The 20,892-nt window shown below is 34.4% G+C and overlaps 1 protein-coding gene across 1 annotated transcript; it reads left to right on the top strand.

The window, feature by feature from the left end:
• The first annotated feature begins 11 nt into the window (after nt 1-11).
• Nucleotides 12-20,554, top strand: LOC123557090 (GDP-fucose transporter 1-like). Its single transcript, XM_045348318.2, has 6 exons — nt 12-292; nt 2,057-2,117; nt 4,761-4,901; nt 6,926-7,042; nt 8,526-8,634; nt 11,118-20,554. The coding sequence occupies exons 1-6, from the start codon at nt 192-194 to the stop codon at nt 11,639-11,641; spliced, it is 1,053 nt and encodes a 350-aa protein (XP_045204253.2). The 5' UTR covers nt 12-191; the 3' UTR covers nt 11,642-20,554.
• The last annotated feature ends 338 nt before the right edge of the window (nt 20,555-20,892 follow it).

A 20,892-nucleotide genomic window follows, 5' to 3' on the forward strand; every position in this document is an offset into this window, starting at 1 on the left:
CGCGATTGTCGTAAACAAAATATCTTTTTTTTAAATGTTCAGTTAAAATACACTTTTCTGCTTTGATGAATTCCTATGTATAACCACTATTCTTTGTTTTTAATACGCTTGCAATAATCTGTTCGTTAGTAAATTGAAAGTTGAAGGCAAGATTTCACGACAATTTACGTTTACACGTTGTCACCTGTCAGATGGAAACAACAACAGATAAAAGCAAGGAAACAACAACAAATAAAATGGAGACGTTCCTTTCAAAAGCGTTGAAAATTGCTGCAGTTGTGGCTGCTTACTGGTACAGTATATGCCGATGCCATAGTCAAATTTTTAGTTTAATATACATGTACATGTTTACTGTTATACCTACCTGAAAATTTCTTGCTTCCTTTAAAATAGCTAAAATAATTCAGCTCAGAGATGTTTATATGTTGTTACGGATCTCAGAGCTGAAACGAATTGTATTGAAACCTAACCAGAAATCGTGCCATAAGTCTATCACGCTATAATTTTATCAAATCAAATGGCAGAGACTCGCCTTTTTATTTAATATATTCTTAATCCATTTTTCTTTTGATTTGGCGCAAAATGAACCATGCAACACCAATTGAAAACAAATTATACCCTAAAGTTTCAAATGGGTACCACTGCCTACAATATTTTGCTCACCATTGCAGTTGTCACGTGATCGAGGTACTCTTCATTTTGAAAATAAACCTAACCGTAAAGACTTATTATTTATGGAAATTCTGTGAATTTAAACCTTCTATGGTATAATTTTATGAATTTTGTGAAAAATTATTACATTTTTAAATCAATTAAATTCATTAGATATAAAAAATTTCATCCTGAAATTCAAAAATAACCATGTGCTAAGAACTTCGCATGACGTCATCAGTTTCTCGCGAGAGTCAGTGCGCCGATGTTGCTGGTTAGGTAAACAAATTGGGTTTTGCCATAACTTAATGGACGCGACCATCAGACTATAAAAATAGCGTCAGTTAAGTTATGGTAGCCAGAACTACCTTTAAAACAGCTAGGTCCCAGAAAAATCACAAATCAGCGAAACAGTTATAGGGTCAAATACTTTTACACTTGCGTTGTACGCTGTTTCAGAGCTAGACATTCGTTTGGCTGCCCGACACTACCAGGGTCAGTCTTGCATAAACCGATGTGCGCCGGTCTTGTGAGATACTCGGAGATTATAGGCTAAGCAGCAAATTATATTTTTTCGCAATATGAATGTGGATAACATTATATTGACATTTGTGCTTAATCCCAGTTAGCCATACTTATTTGGCTTATCCAGATGGCTTATTTCACACCCTATAACGTGATAACGCAACATCACAAGACAACATGACACCGGATCGGACAACTTCAACTTCAGTCATGTCACTGGGGGTACTCGACAACATCCACTATGTAGACATCGACGTTGAGGGAAGGTGACTGTACATCGGTGTAGAGCTACGTGTTCCGACATTTTTTAAAACTATGTACACGTCCGCAGCTTCGACCGTCCATTCAAACTGATGTTACGTGCTACACCATAAAATAGTCTGATGACCAACATGTATTTACACTGTATATGCTGTGATCCTTTTTATACACTGGATGGCACAAGTGGGGCGAGTTGGATGGAGGATTTGAACGCATCCAGACTCTCAGAAGTGACACAGGATTTCGGGATCATGTTCCAAGTGATGACTGTTCTCGGAATGAATGAGTTTTAATAAATATTAATCCTTTAAGTTGATTGATTATGGACAAAATTCATGCTGTGACTCCTTCTAGTAGCTCGAAGAGTGGCAGTGGTAGGATAGTAGTTCACTGGTACAGCAATTAAACAGTTAACAATATTATACATAACTAGCATAAGTATGACATCCGCACAAGCTCTGCGTTGTTGAAGGCTTGGCCATTCTAATTTCTTAACCACTTCACTAACACTGGTCGGATTGTAAGGATTATACGCTTTGAAATTTCCAGCATCTGGACCGGGAGTACAATTGTAACTTTAATGTGGTACTTACGCTATGTTTTATTGTTTGTTTTGCAGGTTCATCTCAATATCTATGGTATTTCTAAACAAGTACCTTCTTAGCAGTGAAGATTTAAAGGTAAATGTTTGGCATTAATTTTAAAATATGTATTCATATTTTGTGATGGCTTATCATTTTGTGGAACAGTGTTACGAATTTAATATGAGAGACTGTCTTAATCAGTATGTTTAAAGATTTTTGTTAGAATTAAATTTATGTACTAGATTTAGTAAGGTTTTTCTGCAGAAGAACTAAAAGTTGAAATTCCTTCATCTGATTTTATTTCTTTTGGTATCATAATTCATGTGCCCATTCTTCAACACAAAGTTGGTAGAAATGATATATGATGTTTAATACTAAAGATGTCACATGCAATTTCACCATTTAGTAAACACAAAATAGCCATGATTGACTGGTGCTTCTCTTAAAAATACCATTCTCACATCTCTAATTTGCATCATTTCATTTGAATGAGCATTTGATTTGAATTGTTTTATTTGGCAGACCATAATTAATGTTCATTTGACTGACCACAAGATTTCCATCATTTCATTTGACTTGTCATTAGATTTGCATCTTTTCACTTCACTGACCGTTAGATATTCATTATTTCATTTGACAGGTCGTTAGATATCCATCTACCAGATATCCATCTACCAGTAGATTTGCATTGTTTAATACATGTATGACTGACCTTTAGATTTGAATCATTTCTTTTGACTGACCTTTAGATTTGCTTCATTTTATTTGACTGACCAGTAGATTTGCATTGTTGCATACATGTATGACTGACATTAGTTTTGCATCATTTCGTTTGACATGTTTGACAGACCAGTAGATTTGCATTGTAACATACATGTTTGACTGACCATTAGTTTTGCATCATTTCATTTGACTGACAAGTAGATTTTGAGTCATGCCATTTGACTGACCATTAGATTTGTATTGTTACATTTGACTGACCATCAGATTTGCATTGTTACATACATGTTTGTCTGACCATTAGATTTGTATTGTTACATTTGACTGACCATTACTGGCATTAGACTTGCATCATATCATTTGTCACTCAAATAATGTCAGATCAGTTCAAATTCATTCATTTTCCTTCCATTTTACTTCGAAAGTATAGCAAATATTTTAAGGATGAGAATGAAAACGTTCTTTGATACCAGTACTAAATTTATTCATGTCACATATCATATTTTAATGTATTGATATCATTTGAGATTAAAATTTTTAACTCTTCTTTCATAGCTTCAAAATATCTTTTAAACTTTGTATTTATAATTATTCATACATAAATAAATTTCTGTTATGGGTGTCTGGATATCAAAACCTAATTTTGAGATTTTCTTTACACAGTTGCACAGGCACTCCTTAATCCTATTGACCTGAGATTTTTTGTATTGAAATTGATAGAATTTGAAAATATTTACAAAGGGCAAAGTCTCTTCGTTTATGGGTTTAAAAGTTTCTGGTATTATGTAGTTTTGACAAAACAGCTATACTGTTGTTGAGACATTTTACAGATTTTAAATATCAACAAAAAATCAAATGAACATCCCATAAATTTTGTTTGTTTGTTAGGTTTTAATTTTGTACATTTAAGAAACAATTTGAAAATGAATTTATGAAATAAAGAACAGCCGGATTTAGTGGTGTTCCGCCTATTAATAGTTGAAAAAAGGAAGCAAATATGTTGAATATAGGCAGGTTGTCTGTAATATTGAAAGATGCATTTGAGATCACCTAAGGGGAAATGTGGTCTCTTAATACAACTCTCAGTACAACATTGTTTGTTCTTTAACGACACAAAAAAGAACTGAAAAAGTGATATCTTAAGGCAAGTGGTCTTTTCATAGATGTGGTCTCTCAAGCAAGTATGACTGGATGAAAGTCAATGGTAATGTGCCAGAGCCTGCAACGTTAAAGTTGACTGCACTTTTGAAAAATAACAAGCAAAATCTACCCAAACTTTTTCTTTACACAGCTTTCTTTTCATGGATGTATTTTGAAATAATGTATTTTGAGAATTTTAATAATTGAGTTAAGATGGCTCAAATGCCCACTGTAACAAGACGGTATCTTGCATGCAAAAAATGTGTTACAGGCACATACATCAAGGTCACAGTTTGCTTCTTAATGTGGTCCATCTTCCAGTATATACCACAGAGAGAACACTTGTACTTTTAAAGTCTGGCCTAGAACTTTTTGTTACAAGGTGGGATTTAGGAATAACTTTGCGCAAAATGTGATCACCATAAGAACATAAGTCATATGCTATGCACATGATTCTGTGGTGTTACATCACATAGCCAGGCATTTGTGTTATATTAGCCTGGTTCCCTGGCATTATAGTTTTCCTTCATATAAATACTGCAAACATAGTATAAGAATTATAAAAAATTTAAGCCTCTAAATAGCTAAGCACATTTTTATTTGATTGCTAAACCATCCATGTTCGGAGCTAGGGGCAATAAAAAGGTCAATGAAGAAGCAGCCAACTGCAGTTTCTTCCCTCTTTATGACGAAAACTATGTATATGAGAAATATGACAGAACAAACATTGAGACAGGAGCCAGTCTAGTGTCATACAAACACACTTAAATTATAAAAGTTCTTCTTAATTTTAGAAATCTTAAATTTTTGTTTACATTTATTTTCAGTCCTTACTGACAGTTTTAAATCTCAATTGCTATTTAATTTCATTTCTTACAGTTGCAAGCTCCTCTCTTTATAACATGGTACCAGTGTGTAGTGACAGTCCTTATGTGTTTTCTACTGAGCTACCTGGCAAAGTTTCTTCCAAGCTTCGTATCCTTCCCAGAGATGTATGTGGACCCAAAACTATGCAGAGCTGTAAGTAATCTCAGGAAGAAAAACGAAAGTTATACACTTTGGTTAAATCTGATGAGTCATATTAAAATATTGTACTTAGTAATCTGACACTTGAAAAAGTTGTTATTCTTAAAATTTCATTTACCGGGTAACCCTTATCGTGCTGGACACGATTGATTCTGCCTTTGCGACCAGTGCAGATCAAGATCAGCCTGCACATTAGTGCAGTCTGATCATGATCTTCACTGTTCGCCTTTCATTCAGTTTCTTTATGGTATGCCTCCCTTTGAACAGTTAATGGTACTGTCCAGATTGAAAGATCATGGACAAGTTCATTATAGAAATTTAGCAGGGTAAGGGTTAAAAATAGTCATGGGATAATGCCAATTTTTATGCCCCCACTTTGGGGGGTGCATATAGATTTGCCCTTGTCCGTCCGTCTGTCCGAGAATGTGTCGCGCCTAGCTCCAGAAGTATTTGACCTAGAGTCACAAAACTTCACAGGAATGTTGGTCAGCATGTGTAGTTGTGCACCTGGGGTTTCGCGTCCGGATTCATTCAGTCATGTAGGAGTTATGGCCCCTGACATTGTAAAAATTGGTCATTTTAGTGTTGTGTCGCGCCTAGCTCCAAAAGTATTTGATGTAGAGTCACAAAACTTTACAGGAATGTTGGTCAGCATGTGTAGTTGTGCACCTGGGGTTTCGCGTCCGGATTCATTCATTCGTGTAGGAGTTATAGGCCCTGACTTAGTAAAAATTTGGTCATTTTAATGTTGTGTCGCGCGTAGCTCCAAAAGTATTTGACTTAGAGTCACCAAAGTTTACAGGAATGTTGGTCAGCATGTGTAGTTGTGCACCTGGGGTTTCGCGTCCGGATTCATTCAGTATTGTAGGAATTATGGCCCCTGACTTAGTTAAAAATTGGTCATTTTAATGTTGTGTCGCGCATAGCTCCAAAAGTATTTGACCTAGAGTCACCAAAGTTTACAGGAATGTTGGTCAGCATATGTAGTTGTGCACCTGGGGTTTCGCGTCCGGATTCATTCAGTCATGTAGGAGTTATGGCCTCTGACTTAGTTAAAAATTGGTCATTTTAATGTTGTGTTGCGCGTAGCTCCAAAAGTATTTGACCTAGAGTCACCAAAGTTTACAGGAGTGTTGGTCAGCATGTGCAGTTGTGCACCTGGGGTTTCACATCCAGATTCATTCAGTATTGTAGGAGTTATGGCCCCTGACCTAGGAAAAATTTGTGTCCTTTGTCATGTAGTGGGGGCATCTGTGTCCCATGGACACATTTCTAGTTCAGAGGGTTATCACATTGTGCTACCAGCAATATATGTATATCTAACTGTGATTTTAAAGTATGTTGACAACAGTAGATGCTTATTAAAATTTCTTCTCTTTGAGTTAAATATGTGAATTAAAAAGAAACCATTATGAACCATGTTATACATTAAATATTAGAAATTTCAAAATTTAGATTTTAGCACAATCGTACACTTCATCCTTCTGTGGGTCCTCAGCCATGTGATTCATTTAGTGTTTGCAAGTGACTAAAGATGTTCTGTAGAACACCCATCAGAACACACATCCAGTTACGATATGGTTTCATTTCATCTGTGGGATTCACTTTATGTTATGCACAATAGACATTTTCTTTTAGTTTTATAAATGAGCCGCGCCATGAGAAAACCAACATAGTGCATTTGCGACCAGCATGGATCCAGACCAGCCTGCGCATCCGTGCAGTCTGGTCAGGATCCATGCTGTTCACTTTCAAAGCCTATTGCAATTAGAGAAACCGTTAGCGAACAGCATTTATGCTGACCAGACTGCGCGGATGCGCAGGCTGGTCTGGATCCATGCTGGTCACAAATGCACTATGTTGGTTTTCTCATGGTGTGGCTAAAATGTTAATTCTTAAAATTTGTTAAATTACAGAACCTGTATGTAGGGCAATCAGTACTTTTTACATTTACAAAATTTCCATAATGATAGACTTATGTATGTGTAGTATAAATATAATTATTGTCTCTTCTTCAGACTTTACCATTGTCAGTGGTGTTTGTATGTATGATCACATTTAACAACCTGTGTTTGAAAAATGTGGGTGTGGCCTTCTACAATGTGGGCAGGTCTTTAACTACGGTCTTCAATGTGGTAAGTTGTTTTGGAAAAGCCTTTTCATGCCCAGTAAAAACTTTTATCTCTGAAATGATCTATCATGCATAACTTGGATATCTTATACATATGACTTTGCTACAGTAAAACACCGCTCGCTCGAGGTCGCAAGGGGATGAGCAAAATGCTCGAGTTATCCATGGTTTCGAGCGACCCGAACATTGACCAACAAGAAGAAAATTGAAGTTTGTTTTACCAATACCAATTGTCATCACGACTATTTGCAGAGTAAATTGTGATGCTAATAATAACATACTTGTGACATTTTCAAAAAAAAAAAACGTATTACAAACGTTATCTATGATAGACGTTCCAATACGTAATTTGTAAATGGGACTTGTGAGGAAACAACAAGGACTATTTATTTTTATTTATCAACAAGTGCATATCAAAATTATCTTCTCAATTTTATGAAAAGGCTATATAATTTCCTTCCTTTGCATGCAAACAATTGCTGATTAAATACAAAGATCTCATGACAATCTTCTTGATCCCGCAGAAGAGAAGATTTAAGTAAGCAGTAATTCATCTCTGATCAATAAAACTTTTCTTCAACCTTTTATCAATAATTATTCTCATTATCAGATCAAATATACCGACAAACAAACATTTACGATAGTCCTGGAATAGACTACGCAATTCTCACGGTGTGTGAAAATTTTTAATGAATAGATATATTCTGAGCACTGAAGGTGTGAAAAATTTCGACACCTCTGCTCGAGTTTGCCAGAAGCAACAAAGAGTAAATTAATACACAGGGACCACATGTCATGCTCGAACGATCGAGTTATCGATGCTCGACCCAGCCATGGTAATTCCACATAGAAAATAGAAGGAAATCGGCCGGGACCACATGAATTGCTCGAGCGAGCCCGGGTACTCGAGTCATCGATGCTCCAGCGAGCGGTGTTTCACTGTATGTGACTACAAAATCGTTTAATTTCTTAGGCACAAAATTGAATGTTTTTTGCCAATCAGCAGTGATATAAATTCGTGGATTTTGACCTTTGAACATATAATGAGCGGGAGTTTTATGGCTTCATTGGGATTTAATTTTGTGGATTGACTCTGCCATAAAGTTCACAAAAATCATTTCCCCATGAAAACAAATGAATTCACAGTATGCACCCATTCTAGACAAATTTCACATGTCACATTATATGCTTCATGCACAGCTCTTCTTTGGACAATACCAGTCACTTTTGCAGAGGCTAAGCAAAGGTGCAGTTGTCATAAACATGCTCATTATTGAATATAGACAATCATGTAATGGCTGAAAATGCTTTGTACAGCACTGGTGTATATTTTTAAAAGTTTAGTATTAAATCACATGATCACACCTCAGTGACACCTGCATCATAAACATTTTAGTTTGGCAAAACCACAGCTTTGTATAAAAGGTTAATATTGGAGAGTAAATTGATCTTAAAAAGTCTTGATATCTTATTATATCTGATTTCAGATTTTTACCTTTTTCCTGCTGAAACAGACGACATCAGTTCAGGCTTTGATCTGCTGTGGTGTAATTATTGGAGGATTTTTACTTGGAGTTAATCAGGAGGGAGAGGCGGGTCAGTACTTTTTACGGTAGTTTAACTTGAAAAAAAGTCTGCCCCAAAATGGTTTCTTTAATTGCTGTTTAACTGTTTTTTGGTCTTTGTAGATGAGCTCGTAGGGGAGAGCTTTAGATGGGCCGGCACTTTATGGTTGATGAGTTTAATTACACATTATTCTAAGGTACACAATGAATGATCCGTCCACTTAGTTCAATAGGGAGTGTGCTTATCTACAGATCCCATTGTAGTGAGTTTGATCCCAGGGCAAGGTGTATGTTCTCCGTGATGATTTGATAGAAGACATTATGTCTGAAATCATTTGTCCTCCACCTCTGATTCATACATGTGGGGAAGTTGGCGGTTACTTGTGGAGAGCAGGTTAGTACTGGTACATAATCCAGGAACACGTCTTAGTTTAACTGCCTGGCATTGAATAACTGAAGCACTGTTAAACCCAAAACCAACAAAAAACAGAAGTGATTGTTGATAAAGTTATTGATGATCTCTGATCCTCTGTTTTGTTCCATGTGAAGAAAGTTTCACCATACTGATATAACTACATGCTTCTTTGTCGATGTCATTTTAAAAACTTGATCATGAATGTACTGCTATTTTAGTTCATTCTAAAGAGTAAAGAACTCCAGGCTTAGTAATAGAAACTTTTTATTAGCCCATCTTTCATGTAGGTAGTATTTGTGTAGGTTGAGTTTGATAACCAGTCAGTTCCGACTAGTTTCTCCAAAGTTATTGCCCTTGAATTAGAAATGTATTTTGTCTTGGAAATGAATCAAGCTTATATAGAATATTTATCAGTATCTGCTCTAAGACTAGAATATTTTTAGCTCGACTATTCAAAGAATAGTAGAGCTATTGGACTCACCCATGCGTCAGCATCCGCATCCCGATTTGGTTAAGGTTTTGTATGTAAGCTGGTATCTTAGTAACCACTTGTTGGAATGAATTGAAACTTCACACACTTATTCACTGTGATAAACTGACCTAATTGCACAGGTTCCATAACTCTATTTGGCTTTTTTTTACAAAATTATGCCCCTTTTTCGACTTAGAAATTCTTGGTTAAGGTTTTGTATGTAAGCTGGTATCTCAGTAACCACTTGTGGGAATGGATTGAAACTTCACACACTTATTCACTGTGATAAACTGACCTACATTGCACAGGTTCCATAACTCTTTTTTGCTTTTTTACAAAATTATGCCCCTTTTTCGACTTAGAAATTCTTGGTTAAGGTTTTGTATGTAAGCTGGTATCTCAGTACCCACAAATGGGAATGGATTGAAACTTCATACACTTGTTCACTGTCATAATTTGACATGTACTGTGCAGGTGCCATAACTCTACTTTGCATTTCTTTCAAAATAATGCCCCTTTTTCTGACTTAGCAGTTTTTGATTAAGTTTTTTATGTAAGCTGGTATCTCAGTATCCACTAATGGGAATGGATTGAAACTTCACACACTTGTTAGCTGTCATGATCTGACATGCACTGTGTAGGTCCCATAACTCTAATTTGCATTTTGTCAAAATTATGCCCCTTTTTCGACTTAGCTGTTTTTGGTTAAGTTTTTGTATGTAAGCTGGTATTTGTGACTTAGAAGTTTTTGATTAAGTTTTTTATGTAAGCTGGTATCTCAGTATCCACTAATGGGAATGGATTGAAACTTCACACACTTGTTCACTGTCATGAGCTGATAAGCACTGTGAAGGTTCCATAACCCTTTTTCCCATTTTTACAAAATTATGCCCCTTTTTCGACTTTTGTATTCATTCAATTGTCAAGGCTGTTGAATAGTCGAGCGTTGGTGTCCTCCGACAGCTCTTGTTTTCTTGGAACTTTCTTGTTTCGGGTTTAATGCCATTTTTCAACAGTATTTCATTTAACCTAACCAGTGTTCCTGAATTCTGAACCAGGACAAACCTGTTCTCCGCAAGTAACTACCAGCTCCCCTTATGAGTCAGAGGTGGAGAACAAATGATTTCAGACAGTATGACTTTTATCAAATCATCATGGTGAACATACACCCTGCCTGAGAATCGAACTCCCAGTCTGGCGATCCATAGATCTGCGCTCTCCCTATAAAGCAGGCAGACAGACTTTAACTATACTTAAAAAAAAGATTTTTCACTATAAAATCTAGGGCCAAGTTTAACTAACTAGACGGATCTGACAAGTGTCGCAAGTTATGGGCCTTGAGTAAGTAAAGGTTGCCAAAGTTATAGGTGTCCGATCAATTGCTAATTATTTTCTGTTGATCTTATTTGGATCTTTAATAAATCTATCTACAAGAAACATACAATAGAAATATATTTAAAACCAGTTGTTACATTTTCGAACTTGTTGAAATGTGGTTTTAAATCACTGAGCAAAGGAACAAAATCGTAGTCACAATGAACATGTCAATCATGAAGCTACCAGGTTTTTGTAATGTAACCTTTAAAGTTTACTCATCAGATTAACAGAAACATTGTTTATTTTTCAGGATATCTTTCAGTGATGGGTGTAATGTTTGGTATATGTGCAAGTGCAAGTGTGGCGTTGAACGCCATCTATACAAAGAAAGTTCTTCCCCTTGTCGACAACAATATCTGGCGTCTAGCACTCTATAATAACGTAAATGCAACATTTCTTTTTCTACCTCTAATGTTTGTATTCGGAGAATTTACAGAAATCGTCAATTTTAATCAATTAACAAGTTCTCATTTTTGGGCTCTCATGACATTGAGCGGAGTTTTCGGATTCGCTATAGGAACAGTGACGGGATTACAGATTCAGTTTACGTCACCGCTGACACATAATATATCTGGTACTGCTAAAGCAGCTGTACAGACTGTTATAGCTTGTATATACTTTAGTGAGTCAAGGTCAGCTCTATGGTGGCTAAGTAATTTAACAGTTCTTGGAGGATCCGGCGCGTACACGGAGGTAAAACGGCGAGAAATGAAGAAACAGCACAATTTGGATATGACTGTAGTAGTCACTGAAGAGAAAAAGGAAAATGTATAGACTAGCAAGATTAATTTAAGTGTCTTACCTATTTAGAACTGGAGTGCTTATAAAAACTCAGAGAATAAAGTTTTCATCTTTTAAATGCACATTTTTATGAGAAGGCAGTTAATTTTTAACTATTTCTCAGTAAAAACACACTTGCATGTGTAAGTCACAACAGTTGTACAAAAAGTCTGAAAATTATTTAACACTACCTTCATCATTAAAGTCCGAGGATTTTAACTTTATTTTAAAAAACAGATACACTTGCTATCAATTGTAGAGTATGCATAATGACATGTTAGGAAAGTGCTACTTTCAACATTGCACATGATCTAAAAGGATCATTGCCATAAAGGGAGGTAATAAAATAGATTCAACAATACCTTCTACTAAACTGACAAAAATATGCAAATCTTATAGGATGACCAGCTCCATTAAGGGATGTAATAAAAATAGATTCAATAATACCTTCTGCTTGTTGACACATGCGCAAATATTTGAGAAAACTGTTATCGAAAGTAAGATTTAAGAAACAAAACATTGTATTTTATGTTTGTAGCAAATCATATGGTTGACTGAGTCCAGTCATTTTGAGTCTTTTAGTGATACATGTACCAGCTTATAAAAGATCAAAGTATATTGAACAGTTAATTGGATTGTACCAAAGCTATCTGTAGTATTTTGACATATTTTAATAAATTATACCTCTGAAACACTATAGGCACTTCTTTTCTAATGAAATAGATTCACATATGTCATATCATTGTCACATTGTTGCTGTGAACTTAGGTCAGTGATTGACTGTTTGGTGTGATGTTTTGATAGTTTTTGTTTGTGAAATTAATTAATTGTCTTAAAAAACAGAACAAATATTTCCTATTCAAGACTTGGATGGTTCTTGAAAAGAACAGGCTCTTGGGCATCATTTCCAAGATAACTTGAATCTTTGTTGTTTATAAGAATGTTTTACTTTAGTTTGAAAATAAATAAATATTTTGTATTTGTGTTTAAGGGTTTCTTGATTTATGATTTTATAGAAGATTAAACAATTTCAAATTCATAAGCCAGAAAACAGATGTGTTGAAATTGAATAAATTAAACAAGAAATTAATGTAAATAAGAACATGGTCATATTTTTCAGTCAACAGCGTGTAGTTCTTAGAAGTGCTTGTGATAAGTTTATGTATTAACTACTTAGAAATATCTAGGTATCTTGTGCTTAGAGGGGAAATGACTTGAAATTTCTGCATGAACAGGGCAAGGTATGAATTGTTCTTTGTTTTCCTGCATTTCTAAAGTAAAATAAGATAGGTGCGTAAAAAGCATTTTTATAAGGCATTGAAATGCAGATTTCAGAACTTGTTGTTCTTTTTTTCAAGTAACATAACATATACCACAGGTGAAAAATATTATGTCAGCGCACATAAATCAAAAGGTTATTTGTTGCTTGTTTTTAATATGATTGGAAAGACCGTTCCAATTTATCTTCGTAAAATATGTGATATTTTGAAATTTTAAAAGTACCATGTTAACACATGTTGTGTTTGGAATTGTTTTGTTGCTGTTTTTATAATGATTGTAATGACAAAGTAAAGGATTTCTTTTAGTATTTCTATTAATATGTTTGATGAGGGTCATATATAATATTATGTAAATACAGTCAAACTTCGTTCACTGGAACTCGGATAATTGGTACACCAACCTTCACTCGACCTCATAGTCAGGTCTTGAAAATTTGTTTGATGGCTTGAACTACCGATAATTATGTCTCCCACCACACAGTGGTGTGGGAGACGTATTGATTTACTCCAGTCTGTCTGTCTGTATGTGTGTGTGTCTGTCTGTCTGTCTGTCACAAAGCTTGTCCGCACTCGAAGTCGAACATTTCTCATCCGATCTTCACCAAACTTCAACAAAATGTGTCTGCCAATAAGTGCTCAGCCAAGTTGGATAACTAGCCAAATCGGCCTAGGCACTTCGGAATTATGGCCCTTGAATTACCCAAAACACTCAGATTTCTTGCGCAGTTTTGCACCCAAACTGGCGCCTAAACTACTAGTAGTATAGGTGTCCTTTTGGTGTCAAGAAAGCGCATGCACATGTGGATTAACCTTTAGCCTGCTGGCGGCAAATGATTCTGCCTGTTCGCAGTTCAGTCAGTAAATTTTCAGTGAACACCCCTTTAAATAATAAATGATATTGCCCAAATTGAATGACGAACCAGTCCATTGTAGAAATATAGCAGGCTAAGGGTTAAGTAAACAGCATATAAAGACTGACTTACTATTTAGATGATTAGGCAGTTGTGGGAGACATGCGCTTTTCTCAAAAGCATCTCTACTTCATAAAAAAATTTGCTGGTCCCAACGAGTTCGAGCAAACAAAGTTTGACTGTAGTCTGAAAGATTATCAATTCACTTTATACATTGTACATGTGTAATATTTTTAAGACTATATTATGCAGGGGCATTTGTAGTTTTACATGTCAATTGAATTTAGACAAATATTTTTGTTGTACATCCATGATTCTGATAAATCCATAAGATGGGCAAGTATATCACACTAAGGCTATCATGTGTATCATGCTGTATGACCATAACACAGTCAAAAGTATATATTCTATGTACAACCTATTTAAATAACGTTTGTGTAACCTATTAACCCTTAGCATGCTAGATAAATTGTCGTCTGCTGGAAATGTCATCTACTAAAATTGTAAAGTTCATTCAATTTGCTCCAAAATTGGAAGAAATATTGTCAGAGTAGCAAACAGCTTGGAACCTGATCAGACGCCGATTTAATCGGCATCTGATCTGGTTCCAAGCTGTTTGCAAAGGCTGTTAAATTCGCCTGCAGCAGGCTAAGGGTTAAATAATGTTTGAATATAATGTCCAAGTGCAATTGTCTGTTAGTAGATTAGCAGTTATTCATGGAATGGAATTTTGAAATTGAGAATCTTGATGATTTTTTTTTAATCCACTGGTTTACAGAAGGTCGGTGATTCTAAGGTGCCCGCCCATGATGAAATAATGCACAGAGGGGCACCTACGGCCTTCCTCCACCATCAAAGCTGGAAAAAATCCATATTACCTAAAATTGTGTCGGTGTGACATTAAACCCAACCAAAAAAAAAGAGAGAGAATTTTTATCGTGTTTAAATTGTTAGATGGAAAGTCTCAGTTTATTTACATATTGCAAAAAAAGCTGCAATTTCATCATCAACATATTTTTGCTGCCATCCAATATATCAATCAAGTTGTTGCAAAGTGAGTTCTCTTGTCACTACTTTTATATTTATTAGTGTCATTTAATTTCATATACTGATATCATTTGCAGTCATTTGTTTCATCTTTAAAATATTTGAGTCATTCAGTAAACAATGGGAGTGAATCTCTTAGACCATAACGTAAGTGTTCATTTTGACATTCTTAACATTCCATATACAGGGATATAAATTAACACTGCAGTGTGACTGCACCTATAAACCTGCTAGACACGTAATTTCTAAAGTTTATGGGCCTAGCCTGAAACTTTGTGGCCTAACTACATGTATACGACAAAATACATTTAGACTTTGTGGAAATCCAAATAAAACACAAATTCTTTCATTATACATGCTAGAATCTTTGCATTGGCACAGCTATTACATGTTCCAGGAATTATATTTGAAGTGTACCGATCCGGCTTACCATAGTTAATTTTAACAGATTGACTGTCTCATGCGTAAAAGATGAAGTTGAAAAAATTAATTATAGGAACCCTCAATATTATGCAGATTGTCAGTTGGGCGAATGTCTTGAAAAATATACTAGTCCAGATTAAAAAACTGGTTTTCATGGGCGACTAGGCGAGTGTTAGTTTATATCCCTGTAAAGTAATTTATTTAGTCAACGACATGTTACCCATTATTCTAACATGACTCGATTTGATTTCCAGTTAAACAAAGAAGGAAATCAAGCTCTGTATATTCGTTCAGATGCTTCAGTTCCTTGGTAAATTAGACGATAAACCACTCGAAGGCCTTGATTATTTGTTTAGTAATCTGTGTATATTGTATGTTCAATTATCAGAAAAACTGTATAGGATGTCTTGTTGGGAACTTCCCAAAATGCTACTTTTAAGATGGTTATCTTACAGTTTAAAAAAATGATTTATGGTACAAATTTGTTTAAATTTATTTGAATATGATAAGCAATAGAATAACTTTAAGAGAGCATAGCCCTTATGAATAGTTCTGTGTTACTGGTAACTGTTTCAGAGTGTGATTGTAATATATTTAGTACGTAAAATAGTAAATCAAATATGGAAACACTATTTCTTAGTTCTTCCAAGGTTCTCCACATGTTGTTACCATTAGCATGTATTATTAGAAATAAAACATGATTTGTCATGTCTAATAAATAATTGTCTTTTGGTTAGCAAAATATTTTCGGAGATTCATTCAAAGATTGTCAAATATGATGACAGTATTATTCTACTATCTATACATATTGTTTATTCATTTACTGTACCAGATAAATGGCAGGTGACTAGACTAGTGTAAATTGAATTGTATTGTTCAAAAATGCCAGTAAAAGAATGTGTGTTGTTTTTTTTGTCATGTATATTTTATTTGATCTAGTATTGTACACTACTTAGACCTTCAAAGGCATTATTAAAGAAAATCCAAAACTCAGAGATTAAAATACAAATTTACAGATTAATACTTATGAAATACATTTTCAGCTGACAGATACGAACATTAAATTTTAAGTTTTTGTTGAACAAAATTCATGAAAAGTGTTTGAACAAAACTAAGCCTGGATGGCTTTTTGAGGAAAGAAAATCATATTTCTAACTTGATTAAAGACACTTAACCAGTGTTAGAATTGAGCCTTTCTTTAAACAAAATAAAAGTGAAAAAATCAGTGAATATTATCTAAACATGTTAATTTAACTTAAAGGTTGAAAGCTGATTCTTGAATAAAACTTAATTCTTGAGAAAATTATTATAAAATCTAGCTCTTTTATGCTATAATCCAGTACAGCAGTATTTATTATACACTATATGTATGAAATCCACGATTTATATACATTTTCTAGTGCTTCTTATTTTATACAACGATCAGGCATGTTATGTTAAAAAGGTTATATTTCCAAAGATAGCCTCCTCCTAGCTGTGTTTGTATAAAACTTGTTTTTGTATTATTTTAATTGAAAGTACTGTAAAAACTCATATTTTCTTTGGGTCAAAATTTTGTGAATATGAAATTTTGAGAATCTTCCCAAGCTTTAAATTTGCGAAATTGTTAAAATGGTATCCTACTTTAATGGTGAATATTTACGCGAGGATTAATTTTTGCGACAAGTAGGGCCTCGTGAATATAGCGAAAATTAAACCCTTGCGAAAAATTTTGCTTTTACAGTACTGTTAACTATTCCATATAAAAGTAATTACTATTTTCTCATTTCGAAGCATCAGTCATCATGTGGTTTGAATAAATTACTTCTCAACTCTGTTTCTTGATCCCCACTCTGGATATCATGTGATGGATTCAGGCAGTTGGCTTGCATTGATTAGTGCTCCCAATAGTTGAATACTGTATCGTTGGGTTGTCCTTCAATAAAAAAAAAAGCTGGAAAATCACGATATGACCAGAACTGTGTTAGTGTGACTTAAAGCCCAGTAACACCATATTTTTTCATTAAAAAAAAAATCATAGAATTTGTTCTATTATGTTGATATTGTCATAGACAAAAACTTAGCGCTAAATTCAGTTTCATTTATCAGCAAATTGTTAAATATTTTAATGATTTATTAGTAATTACTTTTATTAGATGTTTTATCTGTTGATTAGATTGTTTGTTTTGCATTTTATATTTTATTATGATTTTTGATGTGCTTGATGTTAATATTTGGTCTTGGTAAGTGATACAAAACTATTTTTTTGAAGTATGAAAATTAGAAAGTTACAATTTGATGGTTGTAAACTAACAAATATGTGTAGATTTTACTTTGCTTGTGTGTTCATATATCAATTAAGCTGTCAACCTTTTTCAATTTTTATGTACAGATAACCCGGTTTCAGATTTTCATATGCCTTTTACACAATTACAGTAAGGGAATAATTTGTACAATCAGAGTGATTTTTACATGCTATATTTTGTTGTATAACTGGTGTAATGTTAGGACAAATATTGGCTTTTGGCTTCAGTATTTATCCATTTCGTATATTTTCTCATCATACAGAGATTTTTTTTCAAAAGAAGTTATAGTACAGTAGCTCTATTTTTAACTAAGTGAGAAGTTGTTGGATATTTTTAAACAACTGAATTACCTCCCTTTTACCAAGAAAATCTATATCTTAATAATTTGACCAAAATAAAGCTTAATGATTGGCTAATCATTGGTTAATCATGATTGGCTAATAGATTAGCCATGATAGAATCCAGGTCAAAAAAGTGATTACTAATTAAGTAATTGTAATTAGTAATTCTACAGTAAAATAGTTTAGTCTTTACCCAGATTGTTTATGTTATATGAGTAATAGTAAGTGTGTTATAGTGATTTTTTTGTTTTTAAGAAAAACTTAATTGTTATTATATTTAAGAATTCATGTGTATTGTATGCAACAGATGGGTTTTAAACCATGAAATATTATTAAATGTGCCATGGTTTTTGTTGTATTATAAATCTATGGTGTAAAACGTGATATACGTTATATGTTGCAATGTGGTATAAATAACCATAAATTATTTCAGGTTTTTTTTTTTTCGCTGAAAAGTAGCTCTTGATTCTATAATACAGTTATTGTACCCCCCGACAACAAAGTTGTAAGGGAGGGTATACTGGTTTCAGGTTGACTGTCTGTCCGTCCGTCTGTCTGTCCGTAGACACAATCTTGTGCGCACCATCTCTCCTCATCCCCTTGACACAATTTAATGAAACTTCACACAAGTGATCAGTAACAACAGTAGTTGTGCATGGGGCATGTTAGGTTCTTTCAGAAAAAAAATTTGCAGAGTTACGGGACTTTGTTTTTTGTTACTATACTATATACATAGACACAATCTTGTGCACACCATCTCTCCTCATTCCCTTGACACAGTTTAATGAAACTTTACACAAGCGATCAGTAACAACAGTAGTTGTGCATGGGGCATGTTAGGTTCTTTCAGAAAAAAAAATTGCAGAGTTATGGGACTTTGTTTTTTGTTACTATACTATATACATAGACACAATCTTGTGCGCACCATCTCTCCTCATCCCCTTGACACAATATAATGAAACTTCACACAAGTGATCAGTAACAACAGTACTTGTGCATGGCGTATGTTAGGTTGTTTCAACGACAAAAATTGCAGAGTTACGGGACTTTGTTTCTTGTTCACATACTATGTACATACAGTCTGCATATGCAATCTTGTGCGCGCCTAATCTTCCGAACCCTTGCACACAATTTAATGAAACTTCACACAAGTGATCAGTATCAACCCTAGTTGTGCATGGTGCATGTTACGTTCTTTTAGATAAATATTCTGCATAGTTATGGGAGTTTGTTTTTTGTTACTATTCTGTATACATACAGTCTATATTCATACAGTCCACATAATTATGCAATCTTGTGTGCGTCAAATTGCAATGTACTGTGTCAGTGCATGTGGGGGGTACATTCATCATCTTTAGTGATAGCTCTAGTTCCTGGTTGCTTGACCTTTAACCTGCTGGCAGCAAGTGATTCTGTGTTTGCGAACAGTGCAGAACAAGATCAGCCTGCACATCCATTCAAGATCAACCTGCACATCCGTTCACCCCATGTGGTTCTGGGATGATCTGTGTATGAAAAGAATTGGAACCACTGCCTCACCCTTGCATGATCGTAAGAGGCGACTAATAGGGTCTTAACACTTGGTTTTGCTGTAACTCTGTGATTCCAGCAGGTATGCAAATTTTGATTCCATACCTCATGTTTTTATTTCGATGTAAATGAGATATGAAACCAAAATTTGTAGTCCTGTTTGGCGCTATATAACATATACTGTGTTGGTGCGCAGTAAAACCCAAATAAAATAAAATGCACATCTGTTCAGGCTGATCATGTTCTGCACTGTTTGCTATTTAGTCAGTACATTTGCAGTGAACACCCCTTTGTTAAACAAGTTGAACTGTCCAAATTGAACGATGGACCGGTCCATTTTAGAAATTTAGCAGGGTATAGGTTAAGACAAGTGGCTACTTAGACAGGTTCAGCTGTATGTCTCAAGTTATTTTTATGGTGAAATGAGATTCTATGAACTTATATAAATCAGTCAACTTATTCACTTGGCAGACCTATGCTCTTTTGCCTTTTAACCCTAAGCCTGCTAAATTTCTATAATGAACTTGTCCATCTTTCAATTTGGACAATGCCATTAACTATTAAAACTGGTGCTTACCAAAAAAATACTGACTGAATGGCGAACAGTGCAGATCATGATCAGACTGCACAGATGTGCAGTCTGATCATGATCTACACTGGTCGCAAAGGCAGAATCAGTAGTGTTTAGAATGATAAAGGCTTAATTGTTCTTAAAATATTTTTATGGAGAACACTAATCTTGTTCAGAAAAGAACTGAAGTTGTTGTTTCAACTGTTTTGGTAACCGTTGGATCTATGCATCTTCAACATGATGTAGATTTAATATTTTTTGACAGTTTTCTTCTCCATTCATCCATACATCGATTTTGCATTTCTAAATTTAAACTGCAGTGCTATATTTAATGTTGTCTTATTTATTACAATGTTTTCAGGTAAATGGACACACTTGATTAGATTTTGTTCTTTGTTATCTACAATATATTTAGGATATGAAAGATGTGAAGACAGTCTATGACAGTTGTCCCAGTACCTTTATATATGTTATGAAATAAATATTTTTGGGAATATAAAATAAAACTATGGAAGGTTATATATCGTTCTTGTTCTGTGTAAGTCAGTAAGTCAGCTCATTTCAGGGGAGCCACGGTAGTGCCTCAATAAGATGTTTAATTTTTGCATACGTGTTTTTTTATGTTCTCTGTTATAGATAGATATATCTAAAACACCTCGTCTTGATGAAGAAGAAAAATTACAAGTTTGAAATATTTTATTTACTTTACATTTAATATTTTGGAAACAGTCCAATGCACATGTATGACATTGTAGTTCCAAAAATATTTATTGCCTAATGACAGGTGATAAACATAATGTTTAAAATCATAATATTTCAAAGTTGCAAAGAATAAGGACCTAAATAGCCCATGTAAG

Source organism: Mercenaria mercenaria, chromosome 5 (genome assembly GCF_021730395.1).
Source record: "Mercenaria mercenaria strain notata chromosome 5, MADL_Memer_1, whole genome shotgun sequence".
NCBI classification, from domain to species: domain Eukaryota; kingdom Metazoa; phylum Mollusca; class Bivalvia; order Venerida; family Veneridae; genus Mercenaria; species Mercenaria mercenaria.